The sequence below is a fragment of the Anser anser genome (assembly GCF_964211835.1).
Source record: "Anser anser genome assembly, chromosome: 7".
NCBI lineage: Eukaryota > Metazoa > Chordata > Aves > Anseriformes > Anatidae > Anser > Anser anser.
Genome location: NC_139727.1, coordinates 11,219,368 through 11,239,279, shown reverse-complemented (window position 1 = coordinate 11,239,279; position 19,912 = coordinate 11,219,368). Strand labels below are relative to the sequence as shown.

The following is a 19,912-nucleotide window of genomic DNA, read 5'->3' as shown; positions in this document are numbered from 1 at the left end:
GAGCATACAGGTTAGTAACTGCATTCCTCCAACGTAAGTGGAAGTGTCCTTGGGTCATGAAAGCATCGTGGGGGGCAAGAGAACATGAGCAGCAGCAAATCTACAACAGGTCATTGCTCACTGAGTCAGCAGCATCTCAATTCCCCATCACAGAGGAAACAAACACAGAGCTGCAATTACTCCTGCCACTGTTTCACCACCCTGGCAACAGGTAACCACCTTTAATTGCCAGCAGCCACTCAACTCAGTCTTCCCACAGGAGGGAAGTGAGGCCCACTTGGTTTCAAACTTTTCTTATCACTGGGAGATACAAGATCCAAAACCTCACTTTTACAAATTAAGTTAAAAGCATAATAGCAGACAACATCTTAAGCAACGGATGTAGAACTGCCCTTCTGATGCCAACCAAATGAGCAAGTGTTTTGAGGGAGGAAGGGAAAGAACCTGCAGACAGCAGTTTGACAGATCCCTAGTTCTCCACAGCTTTCCCATCTTCAGAAAATTTTTCACGCTTTCAGACTGAGCTTGAAAATTTTGCAACATGGGTATCTGAAGCCAGGCATAACCTAAATCAGACTGATAGAAGCTGAACAGAGACTTTCCTTAGAGATCTTAAGGGCTACAAAGGATTTAACTAATCTTCTGTATGTGTTTCCATGAAACCTCAAAGTCCACGTAGTATTTCAAATACAGTACTTAGTCTTCCTACAAAGGGCAGTAAGACTTCAAAAACTCCAGGAGAATATTATTTGATATTCATACAACGGGACAAGAGGACATTTAAAAACATGTATATACTAAAAATTGTTATTCAAGATTTAATTCTTGCTTTTGAGGAAAGTCTTGAAGGTCTTTTCCAACCTTAATAATTCTATGATTCTGATGAATATTATGTCAATTACTATAAAATTTTAAGACCAAAGTTTCAAAACATGGTTTCCTTAAGATTTCAGCCTTATGCTGAGACTGAAAAACAAAATAACCCTTCACCAACTGAAAAGAGAAGTCACTTCTGAACATTTTCATCATGACGCAACATATAAGAGCTGCTTGCAAGCATCAGCTACACTGGGCTATGCTGACTGACAGCCAAGTGCAATTTGCTATCATGAAGATTAAGTTCTTCAGGTTTGATCTTCTCCTAAACCAGGAAATACTTGGAACAAACTGAATGCACAGAGAAGTCCTTTTCAACTTCTGGCTTTACATTTTCAATGTTGTTCATAGCAGTCTAGAAAACAGAATCCTTTGAACACCTTTATGAATACTCAAGAATTAGTCCAAACTAGTTTCCAGATAGAGTCACACAAACAACATTGTCTGCGTTAAAGATATGGGCAGCTTTGGTCACCTTCACTGAAGCTCAGATTCAAAAACCGAACGTGTTAACTGGTTAAGCACAAAGTGGAGCTATCAAAATAGCTGTTGCAATCCTTCTGTTTCTCAGTGTTTATGTCTGAGTTTGAAGAAGTACAGATCTTTTCTTTAACCCTCCCCAAATTTGCATTTTTTGTTAAAATTTTCTGCCTGTTTGTCATCTGGTACAAAACAGATTAAATATTATACCTCATGACAGAGATCAATGTGAAAAACAACTTTATGCTCCACACATGAAGTTCATTATTGTCTCAACTTACCATTGCAACTATCATAAACTGGCAGAGAATCTATTCATATCATTTGGCTTGCAAATATTCTCAGAACACTATAATAGTCTACTTCAAGATGGCACAGCTGGGAGGGAACCAGTTTCCATCTGTGAGGTACTACAGTATTTAACACATTTGCAACAACAGCTCGATATAATTTTAAGAAATCAAGATGCCTCAGGAAAAAAAAAACGAAACCTGTGATGATAATATTCTTTTCTCATGGATGTATCTCTTGCAGGACAGAGTCCCTTTAATATATCCTCTCCCTTTTAAAACTCATGCTTAAGAAAACAAAAATGAAATTATAGTTCATGAAAAACATTAGGCCTACTGAGATCATGAATATAAGAAAAGCTGTAATAGGAGACAGTGGTCAGCGTGGCTGGATGCTTTAGCAATCAGGAACCTACACCAGCTGTTCCACACTTAATAAACAGATCTGTCTTGCATTTTGTAGTGCAAAAGATACCTTGGCACTGAGATACTGAGCTATGTGAGTCTTCAGAATTAAGACAGTAATTACACCAATTCCTTGCTAATCGTCACATAGAAAACAAAACTTGTTCTGTGTTGGTATCTTAAGATTGTATCACACAACTTAACAGACTAAAGTGAAGGCAGAGAACATGAACTCAAATTTATTCTGCTTTTGCAGATTCTAAAGGCCAGAAAAGTCACCAAGTTCTTTACCTACAGATTCCACACACTTACAGGAAATATGCCTAAAACTGAAACACTGAAATAATTCTCCTTTATCACCCTAAATTGCTTATCAAGGTTAAGAATTATGCCATCAAGACTATCTTCCTACCCTAAAATTCAATTCTTCCTAATGCTATGTAATACTGACTTTTCATACCAATTCAGCTATCTGTTCCACATCTGAAATTTGGGCTGGGGTTGAGGTGTCAAAAGGACAAAAAAGTCACTGAAACTACAGAAGAAGATGCCGGTTCATCAAGGCATATCATCTTTTAAACTACTCTAAGACTGAACACAATCTTATCTTCAGGTTACTGATGAGTTGTAACATCTCTTGCAGAGATAAAACTCTAAAAAGCTCACTTCATAAGCAATAGATCAGATCTCCTGTCACTGTGAAGTACTGGATTAAAAATAGCAAAAACCTTATAACAATCTTTGAAACTTTAAAGAAAGTATTAAAAGATGTTAAAAAAATTATCATCTTAACATGTTATACTGAAATATGATGAAAGCAAAAGCACTAAGTTGTGCCATCTATGACCACTCATCCAGTCAATCTGTCATCAAGTCTTTAAAAATACTCTTTTTAGAAGACTTGCAACTTACCCTTTAATTTTTCAAGCTAGCTCAATAACTAGCATCGAACCATGGCCAAATTTATTTTTAAACAAAATGTGTTCACTCTGCTGCATCTGAAGATACATTCATAAAAAACAAGTATGCTTGAGAAACGAAGTATAAAAACCAACCCTTATCCACACATACGATTATCAATAGATCTGTTACTACACTCCCTGCAAAGAAAAACTGGTTTCTGGAAGACAGACAATATTATTAGTATTAAATATAAGTACCTGTACGACAACTCTAGTTTAACACACAACACTCTTATTCCCACATAACAACCACTACTCTTTGTGAATGAACATACATAGATGAAAACGTAGGCAGAGAAACAAAAGTCAAACTGAGTGTAAACTGTGCTTTAGCACACGGCCGTTACTTGTTTTAATAGCTACCTTTAACGAACTGCTCTTACCAGTAGTCAACAGTGAACCAGAGAGCTGAAGAACATAACTTCTTCTGGCTTTTATAAAGGAAATTTTAAGTTCAAAAAAAGATAACACTTGCAATCAACACTTGCAACACTTTTACAATTGCAGACAGCGTCATGAATTCTGAGTTGTGATATAAGAAATTAAAGCTGATACTATCAATTCCATTTTATTAAACATTCCACTAGTGTCAAGTCTTTCAAACAAAAGCACAATACCCACCGTGATGTTTTCGAGATCAAGATGTTTGTTGTGAACAGTTTCACATAGTCTCCGAATTTTTTCCTTAATTTTATTCATGTCTTTTTCATTCAGGAGCTTGGCAGAAGAAGCATCTTGTTCCAATTCCAAAAGCCGTATCATCAGATCTAAACTAGCTCTGTCTAAATCCATGTTCAAACGATCCCTACTCAAGATGTACATTAGAGCTGCTGTACAAAGGGACAAATTCTTGGGTTGGGAGAGGAAAGAAAAAAAATATATTTTTAGTAATCATGTTAGGTAGAAGTTTTAAAAAGTTTTAATAAACAAGATAAAAATTTACAAAAGAAAAAACCTGACAAGTCCCAGTCTCCACTAGCACTTGCATGAGTACTTACTCCAGTACATAAATGGACTCATTCTAGCAATTTACTAGCATTTTCTTCACCCATACAAATAAGACACAAATCATTTAATACATTTACAAAACCCTGGTAGAAAAGCAGGTTTTTCTACTTTTAAGGGACTCTGTCTCAAAATAAGAAGCAGTAACTCCAATAATATGGAATTACAGAAGAAACAGATGGCAGGGGAACAAAGTAAAAGGTACAGGACATGTGGCAAGGTAGGTGAAAATTCTCGTTAGATGAGTTAAGCTGGTGACAGAAAACACCAAAAAGATAGAGATCATAAAGACAGCATTCACATGTGAAAGGAAAAAGTGCCCGGTGACATACATTCCGATTCCACCAAGCAGGTGTGTCTGTCAGTAGTTGATCCAAACCTTTCCCCCCCCACACACCTTCAATTTCCAGTAGAACTCGGCTTTTTCAAAGTAGCCAAAGTACAAATCAAACCAGCCCTGCTCCCCATCAGTTCTTAACAAGCTAATCCTATTAGTTTGACCACCTCTACTTTATGGAGAGTTGACAGAAATGGTATATAGGAACCTCCTACTGGCTAAAGAATACTTAAACTTTCTTCAAGTTCAAGAAATAATTAAAATTCATCTTTGTGAATATCCAGAAAAGCAAAGGCAGAAGATGGCTGTCAGAAAGAGACAAATGACAATAGGAGCGAAGAGGTCAGACCAGAACTACCTGTCCCTAGCGCCAGCAAGTACAGTGCTTGCACCAAGAGACCTACCTATCCAGGTGAGGTCCAAAGTGATAACAAAGAAGAAAAAAATCAAGGAGAATCAAGTTATGCTGGGCACAACACTTTCAGAAACCTTTCTAGACATCCAGAGGAAAAAAAAGCTGTGCATGTGTGTTTCACTACAAATAACTGTTAATTATTGAGTTCAACCCTGAAAGAAGAGTCAACATCTTTTTTTTTTTTTTTTTTTTTTTTTTGCATATAGGGTAATTTCAAAGCTTTTGCAGAAAAGTTTTATTCTGTGATGTGAATTTAATTTAAGTCTGGGATGTCAATGTTGCACAGCTCAACAGGAAGGAGCAGAATTTCTGGGTCACAACAGATTAACATTTTGTTAAGGGTTCAGCTAACCAAAGCCATCATTAGCTGCCTCTGTTTATTTTAGAAGTGATAATCATACCTGGTCATACCAAGCAGTACCAGCATTTCCAAAGCAGGATTAGGCAGCTGACAGTCTATCAACAGGTATGTTAAAACTCCTTTCTGTCTGAGTCAAGGAAACCCTTGAGGGCAGAGGTGAATAAAATGCATTTGGAATACTAAAGGAAGCAATTTTCCAAATCTACATCTCCTTTCATGAGTACAACCTCAAGACATAAGGTTATTTAGAAAAAACAAAAAAATCCACCTTAGCTATGAATGTCACTATTCCAGATTTGCCACCTGGATCATTTAAGGCAGCAAGCAGTCTTTGCAGCTTGCCTAGACAGTGAAAAGAAGTTAAGGGAAAACGTGTGGCCTGTCTTTCTCAAATAAACCTTGCAATTTTATCATTTACATTCAAGAAACTGTTTCTGGTTTAAACTGTAAGAAATTCCAGATTACTGGAAAGTGACTACACTCCGTTCCTTCAGAATAGCAGTTCTTAGAACAGGATCTAAGAAAAATACATTCCATATAAAACAAAGGTAACAAAGCACTCCTCGCTGTTATTCATCAAATGGGGGACCTACTCTAGTAACATCGATGAAAAACTTCTAGTTTTTCAGAACATCTTCTAGTGACCAGCATTATCAAGGTGACGTCCCTGGTAGAAAAATGCTCAATCCCTCAAAAGAGTTTCTGAAACACAAACTACACAGCAGTCAAGAGGGAAACTGTAGAATTTATAATCTGGACTACCAATTCTTAGGCATTTCAAGAAGCCAGAGACTGCTCTTCGGTCGCTACACAGAACACTAACTCAGACACTGAAGTCTGATAATGGCAGTCAGACTCATTTCGTAAGCCTCTGCACCAAGCCCTTGACTTCTCCCAGGCTTGCTTCTTTTCCAACTGACTTCCTATCACACAGTGAGTAATGGCTTTCTGTCACATAAGCATCTGTCATCACTTCCCTTCAGACCTTCCAACCCAGGTTTTAAAATGCTTAGATGAGAAAGGAACCAAGGTGGGGACTAAGACATTATACTGAAAGTTTCAGGCTGCAGGAGCACTGCCAAACAGCAAAAAGGAGTGGAGTAAGTACTTTTAACAGGAACGAGATTCCTGCAACAAGGAAAACCTGTAAGCAACCAGGCCAGTAAGCCTCCGAGTGCTCAAGAGCAACCGGAAAACAATGATGTTGCAAAATAAGCAAGGACTTCAAATATTAACAGTGCTTATACTGCAGGATGAGCCTGCTTCAACTACATGCCACCAATATGGTTTGCTAAAGCTCATTTTTCTTACTCCTTATAGACAGGTTGATTTAATCTTAAAAAATAGTAACTCTTGAATATAATACATCTTGCTCCAGTCTTTTGTAAATGTTAAAGACAATTAACCACACAGCTTTCAAACAAACTCATACCCTATCATACATAGAATTTGAAGTTGAAAAGGTGGAAATCTGTACAACTCATTTTTGATCCTCAAAAATCAAAACCTCAAAAAATCCCACCCATACAGATTGGAGTAGTGGACCTGCTCCCTCTCCTCCCTCCCGATTTATTCCTGAAGATGCTTAAAACACATCCTGCTTCCTAACAAGTGTTGTGGTGGGGAGAAAAGAGTAAAATTAATAGTATTTGCTCTAGACAGAAACTTTAAGGCATACTTAACTATGGAGTTGCAATCCATACTTCTACAGTATTCAGGAAGACATCCTAGTTGAACATTTACTCCAGAAACTGCAGGCCAGTCACACCCACGCTCATCTTTGCCTTCCCTTGCTCATTCTATTTATACTCCAACTTGCAGGAACAGATGGTTATTTTCTAGGCTTAAGCACTACATTCGATGTGCTCTTTTTTTTTTTTTTTGACTTATATGCTGAAGACATTACAAAAACACATTTCTGTGCTTAACTACTGACAACTATAATGAAAATACAGATTTTCATTTAAAAGTTAATAACAATATTCCAAAGCCTTTAGTGTACAGCTAAAGAGACAAAGTCAGCTTAAAAAATGAAACTGCAGCTTAAAAGACAAATCTACAAGAAATTTACGTGCTGCAAGCACTTTTCATGTAAATATTTTGGGGGCACAGCTCAATAACATAACTGGTTATCTTGTTTTCTCTGCTGAGTCAACTACAGCTCTGCAACCACTATTTTATACACTTATGGAAATAAGCAAGTCTTCTGCTTTCTCAGTCTGTTCACTGTACAGCACGATTGAATGCAGGATATGCTCGTATTTGTTTCCATCAGCACTATCATTGTGACAGTTCTCTCCCATCTCCAAAATACTTGACAGAAAATAGCAACAAAATAGTTGTACCTTTCTTTTTTTTTCCCCAGTCTTTATTCATCTTAAATGGATGTGAGACATGCAAGTCGAGCCTAGTGTGATTTATTGTCCTAGAGTTACCTTCCACTAATACTCAAATTTCCATCCATCTTAAAAAAGTTTAGTGAAACAATCAGTGAAACAACCTCAAAACAACAAGACAGTGAGGTTATGCAGAAAAGATCACTGTTGAAACATATGCTGTCAGTAGTTAAAGCACATATTTTAGTGCTTATTAGTAGTTTGATAAATCAGTGATTTTATAACACCATAATATACACCAAGAAATATATATTAAAACATTAACTTCCATTTTTTCTTGACAGAAGGGAGCATTTCATCAGATACGTTGAAAATAGTGAATATAATCAATGCTTTTTGCTACTGCAGACTAATAATAGCATGCAATTTGCTTCTGAACTGTATGAGCAAGTTCTTTTGAAAAATGAAGGAATAATGGTAACTGTTAAACGACAGCCTAAAATACACTGAGAAAGCTTGCACATTTTCCAAGTGACTGTAGCTGTCCTCTGCAGATCTCTTACAACTCAGTGGTGGTATCTGTCCTGAATAGCATGACTATACTTTATTTATGCTAGTATCACTCAGCACTGTTTTGACAGCGCACAAAATAATGAACACATTGAACTTGGTTCATATGTTTCACAGTTAGCCATTGCTAATTTGTGAGGAATAGGGGAAGAAAGCTTCTATTCTAAAATTAGCTAGTTAGAACTCGATAGCTTTTTCCCCCAATCACTGTAAGATGCCAGATGCAATTTTTTGAATGTTTATTTCTGTGGGTACAAATTTTTCTTGAGCTATTTAAAAATAATAATAAACCTGACTGGATACACATAACTATCACCTGCTTCAAGTAACATTTCCCATGTTCAGCTTTTGTAACAATACTTCAAGGGGTACCCCATAGACACACGGTTTTCAACCGCTGGAAGAAAAAAAAAGAACTGTCACCCACAAGAAGCATTTTCTATTACAGCCAAATTAAGCTTGTAAAACCAGTAAGAAGAAAAGGACAAAATGCTTTGGGTTTTCAAGTCTCAGGTCCTACCAGCATAAAAACTGAAAATTTACCTTTCTGAAATTTATCACAGAACACTGCACACATTCAAGACATCCCACAAATGCAATTACTGCACTGCTCAAGGAAACAAGCCCTAAACATGCAAGAAACCCCACAGAAGCCAGAGAAAAATAAACAATTCACATGCAAGCAAGTGTGAAGATAAGCACTTACAGCCATCTTTAAATAAAAAGATTCCTTTTAAATTTTAAGTACTTTTATTTGAAAGAAAAACAGTTTTCCTTCAAATCTATTTTGAAGAAAAAATAAAATGATAAAGCTGTTTTTAAAAAGCTTTCTTAAAAACGAGTCCAAACCTAGAAACATGTAAACAGTGGAAGGGGAATTTGTCATTAGGACGCAAATAACTTATTTCTCATTTCTCTTCAAGTTTCTCAAATTACACTATTGATTCCAGATACACACTACACTAGATGCTTGACCTTAAAGTAGACGGGTATGGCTAAACTGTAAATGAAATACACAATCTATCCATACCTGGTGGTGTTGGGAATCATCCAGTGTTTTGAAAACCATGGCTACCATCCCATGTGCTCTCAGATGCATTCGGAAGCTGGGCATGGCGCACTTTGTCGCCAAGCTGATTACACTAGAAAAAAATAATTCTGAATTAGAACAACTAATATCACCATATTTACAAAAACTGTAGCTAAACAAGTCTAAGAAACACAACTGACCGTATACCTCAGTCCCCAACAAGCTTTGTCAGGATGTTTCTTCTAAAACTTGTATAAGCCAACTTTATAATTGGTAAAGAGACCAGCATTTTATTCAGCAGTTGCTTACCAAATGTTGGCCAAGAACAGGATTTGAAAGCATTCCCTGAACTTGCTTCTTTCAAACAAAACTTGAAATAATTTGAAATAGTTACACTGAAAATGAAATCTTAATGTCTCAAACATGAAACGGATGTAGAGGCACAGGAGAGCTCTGTATGGATTGAGACATGATCAGAAATTATGAACGTGAGCTTCCATCACAATCTATTAGTTATCTATTTAATTGACGGATTAGTCGTGCTCATGTCTGACACTACTTTTGCAAGTAAAATACTTAATATTTCTACATTTATAGTTGATAAAAAACAGTACTAATATGAGGAAAAATCTGAAGTTAATGCAGTGGTCTTATCAACGATAACAGTTCTATTTTTCAAAATGGACGTTTCTCCCCTATCTTTAGATTAGATAGAATTTAGAATTTTAGAATGTTAGAATTTTGTCTTGTTGTTCCCAGCACAGCCCAACACATGGACAATTAGCAATATATTGTTTTTAAAATGTAGAGTAACATGGGAGTTATACTGGAATCAAGTCATCCGTGACTACGAAGAAAACAATATGAGATTCATATGGTATAGTGTTTTGAAAACAACTAGGCCTTTTTCTCTCCTATCATAGCAGCACCAGTTAGAGCTCATCTACCAGCTTCTGATTCTTTTACATCTACTGCTATCCTTACACATTGATTTTATTTACAAAAATGACTTCCTTTCCATTTGTTAACTGAAAGAAAAAAAATATTGTGGTGTTTATGTAAGTTACACCACACAATAAAATTTTGGGAAGTTAGAAGTTGGTCTAAGGTCTTAGGAAGCTTGCCATATGAGGTAGTGTAATGTGGAAAATATACTCAATGTGAAAAATATTCGTGACTCGTCATGACAGTATTAATTTATTTTCAGAACATAAATGCAAACAGGATAACAGATTTCTTGAGTTTATACTAAAGCAACATTATTATTTTTGAGGAATGTGAAGAATAAGTTGTTTTTATAGTAACTCTCCTGAAATCATTAAGCTTTTTCTTATCCACAGCCAAATCACTAAGCATCCTTAACACCTGCGTCTTAGGTTTCAAGTTTTTCCTTTCTCTAGCATTTTATCTGTGGTCAACAGAGTGGAAATTCACAAGTGTCAAAACAGAAGATAATAAATTATGTGGGTACAGAACATCACTAATTAATTTTATGTCCAGAGAATGGAACCCAGTATTACAGCACGAATAATTTTTTTCTAAGCCCAACTGTAACATTTTTTATACCAATTTCATGATAGTGTGCAACTGGAACATTAAAAGTGCAATGAGTATTCCAGACAACTTAGGAAAGCTACCAATTAATACTGATGCCACAATGATTCCAGTGGATGATAGCTGTTACTTCTCAACAAAGAATGAAGACAAGACAGTTGGAGAGCTTAGTATATCACCATAGATTAGTTCTATATTACAGTCAGCACACTTTATAATCTTTCAGATTTTATTTTAGAATTGAGGTTTTCTTTAAACATAGTATACAATTCAAAAATCACACTGAACAAAGAAAAAAGTTTTTTTCTTTTAATTTATAGTAAGGCAAACAGGTTTTGAAGATGCATCTTACTGTGCAGTTTTCTATTTCATCTTTTCATCTCCTTCATATTACTATTGATTAGTCACAGCCTGTCATCTTCAAGATTATTTTCAAATGTTACACTTTACAGTGGAAGTGCTGGGTAACTAACTACCAAATGACATTTATAAGTTTGGCCAGTTCTTTAATGGGTATTTAATTCAATTTTTCTTTTAAAAATAAGTTCAGTGTTTTATATTAAGATATCTTACCTAAGGCAACGTGTGTTTAGGGGCTGATTGCTCTTCAATCCACTTAGCAAGTACTCAATATCATCTGTGAACTCTTGATTTTCACCAAATTCCACTACATCATTGAAGTGCTTTACATGCTGAACAACAGTGTATAACTGGAAGAGACAAATATTTTGACCTAGGTAAGTTGCTCTTGGGATTGATTATAACCTTAACAAGTACAGTTTTAAATCTATTCAGTTTCGAGTGCAAGGAAACATTAAGAAGTCAAGGAAGGCCATTCAACTGTTTAGATAAAAAATATTATCTTTAATAGAAAAGCCAAATTTCGACACTGTTCCTTCAGTACTTAGAATTACCAAAGATTCTTTATCTTAAAAATTTGTTAAGAATACTTACTTCTTTGTCTTCTTTCCTACATTTCAATGCAGTTACTATCTCTTGATAGGGCTGAGTAGGTATTGTCACAGTTTTAATCACTTTGGGAGGTGGTGCAGGAGCCTTAAAAACTCCATCATCTTTATGAATTGCCTCCTTTGAAGATAGCCTTACCTATTAATAAGAAAGTGCTAAAATGGGCAGATGTTTTGAGCATGTAAACATACACTAAATACATCAGGAAACAGTACAGGTGTGCAATTGTCAAACTCACATTTTGGGACTATTTAGTCCTTGCCTTACACTGCTAAGATTTGCCTAAGCTGTGTGATAATGTACCTACTCTTAAAAAAAATTAACAGTGTCAGAAAATACATGCATTTTTAAGTAAAAAAAAAACAGTTCTAAGTAGTCAGAAATACTCCAGTGAATTCTGAAACTTAAAAAAAAGGATCCTTTACAGTGGTTCTTTAAGGGTAAGTAAAGCAACAAATCTGACGGTTGCAAAACAAGTATTTGTTGATAGTTACAGGTATCTTACCCCCTCAAACTGGAGCTTCCAGGATTGAATTGGTGGCTATACTGAACCATCATTAAGCCCAATGGTCTGCATACGATCACAGCACTGAGGAATCATTGTCTCAACAAATCTTGAGCTGAAATCTGTGTCTACTGCTCTCATTTTTAACTACTGGAGGCTACCACACTGTTGTACTCTGGGTATAGCTATCAGAAACTAACCTCACCAACGTGACACTCCACAGTGTATTTTGTGTGCAGGTAGAAGACTACCAACATCATTTTTGTAGTATCATAATTCTCACACAAGTGAGGAAAACATGGTGAAAGCCTCAAATAGGTATTTTCCATACACTGGCCTTATACATATTTGTGTTACTAGTATTTTTTTATTTTTTATTTTTTTAGAAACAGCATACTACAGCAGGAACTACAGCAAGACCTATTTAGAAGATACAACAGGTAGGAAAGAACTGAAAGCAGGCACAGAATACGCATCAACTGTTACGCACTCCAGGGGATATTAGAGAAGAAAGCCTTCTTGCTGTACATTGTACATTAGCAGTCAAAATTAAGATAGCAGCCAAAACAACCTGGTATATTAACGCAGTATTCATTAAACACTGCCTCTATCAGTGTGCAGCACTTCAATATTTGCTCTGGTGGCAAAAAGATAATAAACCACCCTGAAAAGCTGGCTTAGAGCACTTAATGGAGGACTCTGGTCTTAGTTTATGAAAGCAGTAGATCCACTGAAGGGTAATGATCTCACCCAAGTCTTGGTTAAAGGCTTCCCCTTCAAAGAAAATTCTAAGAGACTTTGGAGAGGCCATAAGGAAGAATATTTGGCATACGCAATTTGCATGTTATAGTTTCTCACCATAAATTGAAAACAAATTTATCCGTATCTTCAGCTAACAAGTATGTACAGAAATTGAAGAGGCAGGATGATCTGTGCAGTAATTCCTGCTGAACATTTGGAACATGGCTCATTCCTCATTACTCTTAAATCTTGATCAGACACACAGAAATCAACATTAAAAAAATGTGACTGAAGTAACTTCAGGTACACATCATCCCACCAGGAAAACCTACAAACAGGTTCCCTAACTAATTTGTACAGTCAAACCTCTGCCATATTACTGAATTAATATATTGATGGTTCCAAAGTGGAAGTTTGACAAGAGATAAAATGTCTTGTTTGAATACGGATGATCCAGACTTTCTACTAATCTGAAGAGGATATATTCAAAAACTGTCTGAGAAGACTCAGACAAAATCTGCCTTAAAGTTATCTATCAGAGTATTTCATAAAAGTCAGTACCAAGACAAAGGTTCAGTGAGCAATTAAAGCTTCAGTTCAAATGCACACACTTCAAATTGAGCAGGGAGTTTAGGGTCTTTTTAATTTATTTTTTTTTTAAAGGAAAAAACCCAGGGCTGAAAATTCTGCTCTTCTCAAATACTACTGCTAATAGTTACTTTAATGAGTCATCTGTGTTTTCCAGGCAGTGCAGTTAACATTGAAGGAAGGCCATTCTGAATCAAGTGAGGACAGCAAAAAAAAAACAAAAAAAACACACAGCAAAAAACATGAAGAGCTATTATCAGAACAAAGCACACACAGGTAGAAATAAAAAACAAAACCCAAACAGGTGACAACAAAAGCTGAAGACACATCAGTGCTAGAATAACTGCATTTTGATTTCTGTTCTCATGCAAGTAACATGGCAAATTAAGTGACATTTGCTGACAATATACAATGTCCTCCTAGCATAACCCGTAACAGCTTTTACATGTACTTAAGTCCAAGGCCCTGGATTCCCAGAGATTCTCTAAAAACAATCCAAAAATCATTACCTTAAAGCTCTGAATAAACACTGTTTTTTGAAGATTTTTTTTTTTTAAGAATTGTTTTAATCTCTTGCTAACACCTTGTATACATGTTTATATCTGATGTTAATATTGGTCTTTCTACGTATATAAAGAACGTTTCATTTCTCCTATACTGCTAAAGGCTCTAGTCAGATATTAACAACACGTTACTCCACTATAAAGGTAAAATAAATGAAATCTCTCTGTAGATTTTTTCTTTTTGACCTATAGATTGCTGATTTTTTATGGGTATTAGCAAGTTAATTCTTCGGGTTCTCACAGGAGATGAAATAGAGTCCATTGTTAGAAAGCTTAACTTCAGCAGGCTAGGGAACACAAATCTGAGTATTTTTTAGGTATCTGCAAATTAAAATTATATGGAAAATACCATTGTAGAGTATTTCCACTACAATTCCCTTTTCTTTCAAATACCCAGTGGCTCACATCACAAAGTGGACTTGATTCTGAATCACTGTGACATTACCAACTATCAGTAACTTCCATTGGTTCCAAAGAATACCAGGCAATCTTAAAAGGAGATTCACTACACTTGAGAAAAAAATAAACAGTCTACTTACTGGGACACTGGGAGTTTTCAAAACTGGTGGTGCTGGCAGAGCCTCTGATTCCGGCTGGTTCCAGTGTCTAGCATTATATACAGCTTTTGTGGGAGACTACAAGATAAAAATCAAGATATTTATTTTTATGCAAATTTCTTTGTAGGCACTATATACTTCAAAAATGGCTATACCAAGAAAAGAGACAAAGTAAAAAGTAAAATGAGCTTCATTCTTTCCTTTCTCTCATCTTAGCAACACAAGTTTTCATTCAAATTCTCAATACAGTACATATCAGAAAATCTGAAAGGCTTTGAAGCATCTTATGGGTTTACATACATGTGGACCCCTACAAATGGCAAAAAACAAATGGCTAAAATATTTCAGATTTTTTTTCCTTTTAAAATTTATTCAAACACAAAAGGTTTGCAACATTCCTAAAGACAAAAACATCTACTGAGAAAAAAACTGACAGTAAACACCACAGCAGTAGAAATTATGAATAGTTTGGAATCAAAATGCAAAATCAACCTAGATTTTGATGCTTGGAAGAACCAAAAATACTGAAATAAAATACCTTTATCCATATTAATAAATTAAGCTTATTTTTCCTGCCCAAAGATACATCAAGACAAATCAAAGATGTAGCAAAATTTACTGTCCTTCAATTTGGGGGAACTACAATTTAAGTCTTTGAGGTTCACTAAGAGAGAACTGTACTTCTAGCACATGAGTTTACCAGTCTAATTGTATAAAATATTTCAGACTAATGCCATTATTATTTTCCACTATTTTCCAATATTGCAAAAATTATTTAATTATATTAACTTCTCACATGCTCCTATATAGTATTTTAAATGTGGAAGAATATTTTTAGAAGTTGGGCACTAAAAATAATTTTGTCAAATGTGGGCTATGTGTACCAAACCCAGCAGAAACATCTACGGACCTCACACCACCTTATGAAGTGTAACAAAGCTTTAGCATTTCAAGAGCTGGTAAGCAGATTTTGTAACTCGGGAGTTTCTACGTTACTGTTAAAACCCTGTTGTGCTACATCTTCCCATTCTTTACAAGAAGAGAAACGCCTGACTAACAAAACCTGGAAGAATACTAGAAGAATGAAAATCTCAGCTGAGTTTCTCAAAGCCCAAAAGATCTGTCAAGCCCTAAATCATTTCAGTCTCCAAGCAAGAGAAAAGCCTCTTTTCCTCCTACACTGTACTTTGTTGTGGTCCTAAGAAACTTACCTCAGCTGATTATTTTTTTTTTTTTGCTTTTTAAAAGTAGAGCTCACATACCAAACATCAGCAAGTATACAATTGTTTTAGCAGTTTTATCTGTTTTCCAAAGCAGCTCTTTTAAACAAGACACTTTGAGGTGATGGATATAGGAAGTCTTTCAGCAGCCACACTTAGCCACAACAGTCACAGACAGCAATAACAAAATGAAGTTTTTGCAACAGTTTCAAATTTTGAACTTTCCCAAGTAGCAGAAGCACTAATTGACACCATTTCCTGACAATCACACCAGGCTCAAAGAGTTAAACAGAGAAACTTAAAACAGTTCATGCTGCTACAGTTATGAGAGGAGATGTCTGTACAAAACCAGGAAAATCATGCTGTATAGATCCCCGTTTGAAAATAATTGACTGTTGACACAGTGGTTAAGACATAGGTATTATCCCCTAAACATTTCTGATTAACAAGTTCTTGCCATGAACTTGAATAAGGGTTTGTGGTGAACAAATGAGAGAACTTAGTAATAAAGATGCTTTCTTAAATCAAGAAAGATACAATGCTTCAGAAATGTCTGTAATGGCAATGAAACACTAAATGTTTTCTACATATTCACTTTATTTAATCTGTGGAACAGTTGTGAAGAGTATCTCAGTGCATGCTTTATATTGGGGCAAAGAGGGTGCAAGTTTCTGGGCACCTTATCCTGATCAAGCTGCGACAGGGGAGGTTCAGGCTGGATATCAGGAAGAGGTTCTTCACCGAGAGGGCGGTCCTGCACTGGAATGGGCTCTCCAGGGACACAGTCACAGCACCAAGCCTGTCAGAATTTAAGAAGCATTCGGACTGTGCTCTCAGTCATATGGCCTGAATTCTGATTTTTGGGTAGACCTGTGTGGAGCCAGGAGTTGGACTCGACGATCCTTGTGGGTCCCTTCCAACTCGGGATATTCTATGATTCTATGATATAAGGGGTAATTCAGAAAAATAACACACTATCAAATAACCAGCAAGGAAGTACAAAGTGTATTTAGTATCCGGTTCAGCTTAGTATGACTGCTGGTGAAAATATCATGCAGAATTCTTATTAACTTCGCAGGGAAGCTTAACTACTGCAATTCTGACAACAGTGTAATGCATTACAGCTACCAAGGTCCTGTTAACACAGGATGCTCCTTACTACTGGCCTCAAGTTCAGATATAACCTCAAACATTATTCTAGCCCTGCTTAAAGGATACAAACCCAGCAGTATTCCTCAGTTTGCTGTCCAGCAGCTACACACAGCACAGAAGCTTCTCAGGCCCCTTCCGCAGCAGTGTGGGGCTCAGCGCCCAGCAGGGACATGGCAGGGAGATGCAGCCCACGCGTGAGGCTGGGCAGAACATTCTCCTGGACTCATGCCCACCTCATCGCCTGACGTACAACTGACAGCGGCACGGACTGAGGCAGGCTCCACTGCTGCTGCACGACTCCTGATTTTATGAAGCTCGGGGAAGAGCACGCCATATGTGCTCACCCGGTGTATCAGGCCTTTGCTTGCACCCCACCTGCCTGCGCTTCTGGTTTCCTCACACCCTGAGCACTGTGACAAACCCAGCGCGGCCCTCAGCAGGCGCAGGGGCAGCGCAGCCACACGAGGCTCATCGCGCGAGGATCACCTCACCTCACGAGGCTCACCTCGCCTCATGCGCTTAAGTGGCAGTCGGGCCCAGCCCTCGCCCACTGCCAGTCAGAAGTGTTGGCAGCCTTGGGGTCGAAATGAGCTTTCCTACCATGATTTTCTTTAACCCCTTTCTAAAAATCAAAATTTGGGATATCCCAGAGTGTTTTGTGACATAGCATTTTGCAACTTGCTTTGGCACAAGCAACACAATATAGAAGAAATCTGAATTTTATGTGAGAAATCAAGTGACACCAGCAATAAACATCTGCTTCTAGAAATGACGGTCTTCATTTAAAAGTTACCTTTTAACTGAGCCCAAACTGTAACTGAAAATGGTAATTACTTAAAAATCAAAACTCCATGGAAGATGAGTTTTAGCCCCTCTCCCTAGTACTACCTCACACTTCTAGATCCAAGTAATTTCACCTGTGATCCCATGCCTACCCAGTCAGCTGCATCCTGTCTCACACTAACAACTCAGCCACTGCAAACACCTGCAAAAAAACCACTTTCTTTCTAAAGAAATATTTTCTAGAACAGAATTTTCTAGAAATCTTTTCTAATAAATTATGCAGACATCTTGGAGCCTCTCACACTCACACAGATGTGAACATAAATATATCCCTCCTTTACAACCACTTCTTAGAGCAACTTGAACATTTTCGCTTTCAACACACAAAGATGAATTTTCAAAACAATTGCAAAGACACAGCACCAATACCGACCAATCAGTAAGCACTGCATAGGCTTGCTTTAGATTACTGTAGCCAAGAAAAGTAACACAGAAAAGATCAAATGAACGCTGGTGAACAGTTTTCAGAGGCTTGATCATACACACAAAAAAACAGCAGCTCAAATGCTTGTGATAACAAGCTTCTCTGAAGATGCGACATCAGTATGTAAGGAGGAGTAACTTAAGAAACTGTCTCTCTTAAAGACAAGACAACCTTGCAATTATTCAAATAATTCAGACTTGTCTTCCAGAATTCCTCCTCTCAAGATTAACTTCGAAGAGATGCAAGTGGATGTACATTGCTCCTTTGAATTCTGTGTTCTTAAGGCAAATAAGCTCTGCAATATTAATCAGCTCTAAGAGCTTCTGCTGATTAGCAGAGAGTTTCCCTTTTCATATGTAGAGCACTGACGGCTGTTTACACACAAATAGATATCTGAAAGAGTGCAAATATTCCTGTGATGGTGTAAAGAGTATTATACCATGGGACTCTGCATGTGGCTCTGAGGGGTGAGCTGGGATGCAAAACCATAACTAATGCCAGGGATTTTTACAAAATGCATGGGGTTGTCAATTTTATAAAGATCATCTCCAAAGAGCATAAACTATGGGTCATGCTTAACCTCTCATCCCTGAAAGCTTCAAAGCCAAAATTTCAAGAGTTGGCACTCTGCACATATTGATGCGGCACTGCCTGCCATTCACGGATGTAAGAATAGCAGAAAATAAGAGCCAGGGACATGAGTCATTCTGAAAATACTAGCAAAACAAGAAAGACAGCAGCTATTTGCAGGCAAGAATGCTTTCCAAGGTAGAAGACAGTGGGAAAAAACACACATTTTTAATAGATATCCTGATAAATGCATTATTTGTATTTGAAGGGCATTCAAGACAACCACATACCAGATGCTTGTCAAAAGTACAAAAAAAGCCAAATAAATCCAAGTATTTTATTATTTATCACGAAGGATTCATAGTCATTAAGAGCACTACTCTCCCCTGCATGTCTTGCTTTGAGGAGGAAAAAATATAACAAATATGTTATGCAAGAAAACTACTCATAAGGGACTGTTTCTTTTGAAAAAGGAAAGGAATGAACATCCATTCACAGCAAAGAAAAATAAATTACACTTCAAAACAGGAAGATGGGATATCAATTCAGCACAGCCTCAGCCATGCGTATGTAAGACAGAAAAGTTAATCTAGACTTCAGATAAGACAGCAGGTTCAAACAGTAGTTAAAAACAAGAAGCAAAACAGAACCCAGCCATTTACTCAGTGTTCTTAATGTGAATCGCATCTCCATTATTTGGATCAGAACAGCAGATTAGTGCCAATAAATCACCTCTGGGTCCCACAGACCACTTAATCATGAGCTGCTATACCATTTAGAACAACAAACAAAATTAGGTTTGCTTTAACGCTATCTACAGAAACATCTATACAGCTAGAATCGGTATCTTAGCTTTTGTTGTGTCATTTCAGGAAAGAAGTAAGCTCCTTTGTTCACAGGGACAGAACAGCTGTTGTTTTTCAACACACGAATGCAAAATTCCCAAGTTACTGGTAATAGCTCTGTGGACACCTCTTAGTAAAGACCAGCGTCACGAGAGAGTCCCATCATTTTCAATCACTCTTTCAAAGCATACATTTATCTTCAGATTGCCTCATATAAAATCTGTTTTGAGCCGGGCTGTAAAAACATTTTCAACATCTAGACACAGTGTTCCTTTACAGTATTCCAAAGCACTGATATGACAGACTACAATATT

The 19,912-nt window shown here is 36.9% G+C and overlaps 1 protein-coding gene across 8 annotated transcripts in view; it reads right to left on the bottom strand.

Moving 5' to 3' along the window:
• The window catches only part of WAPL (WAPL cohesin release factor), a 74,271-nt gene that overhangs the window by 12,859 nt on the left and 41,500 nt on the right, over positions 1–19,912 (bottom strand). For 6 of the 8 annotated variants that reach the window (XM_083845375.1, XM_083845377.1, XM_083845374.1 and 3 more), the window contains exons 5-9: positions 14,527–14,622; positions 11,576–11,728; positions 11,195–11,331; positions 9,068–9,179; positions 3,635–3,862 (exon numbers count right to left, since the gene is read on the bottom strand). In XM_083845375.1, coding sequence (XP_083701501.1) covers positions 3,635–3,862; positions 9,068–9,179; positions 11,195–11,331; positions 11,576–11,728; positions 14,527–14,622 — 726 coding nt within the window. The remainder of the gene's footprint in view (positions 1–3,634; positions 3,863–9,067; positions 9,180–11,194; positions 11,332–11,575; positions 11,729–14,526; positions 14,623–19,912) is intronic. The other 2 variants (XM_083845379.1, XM_083845380.1) reach the window with 1 other exon arrangement.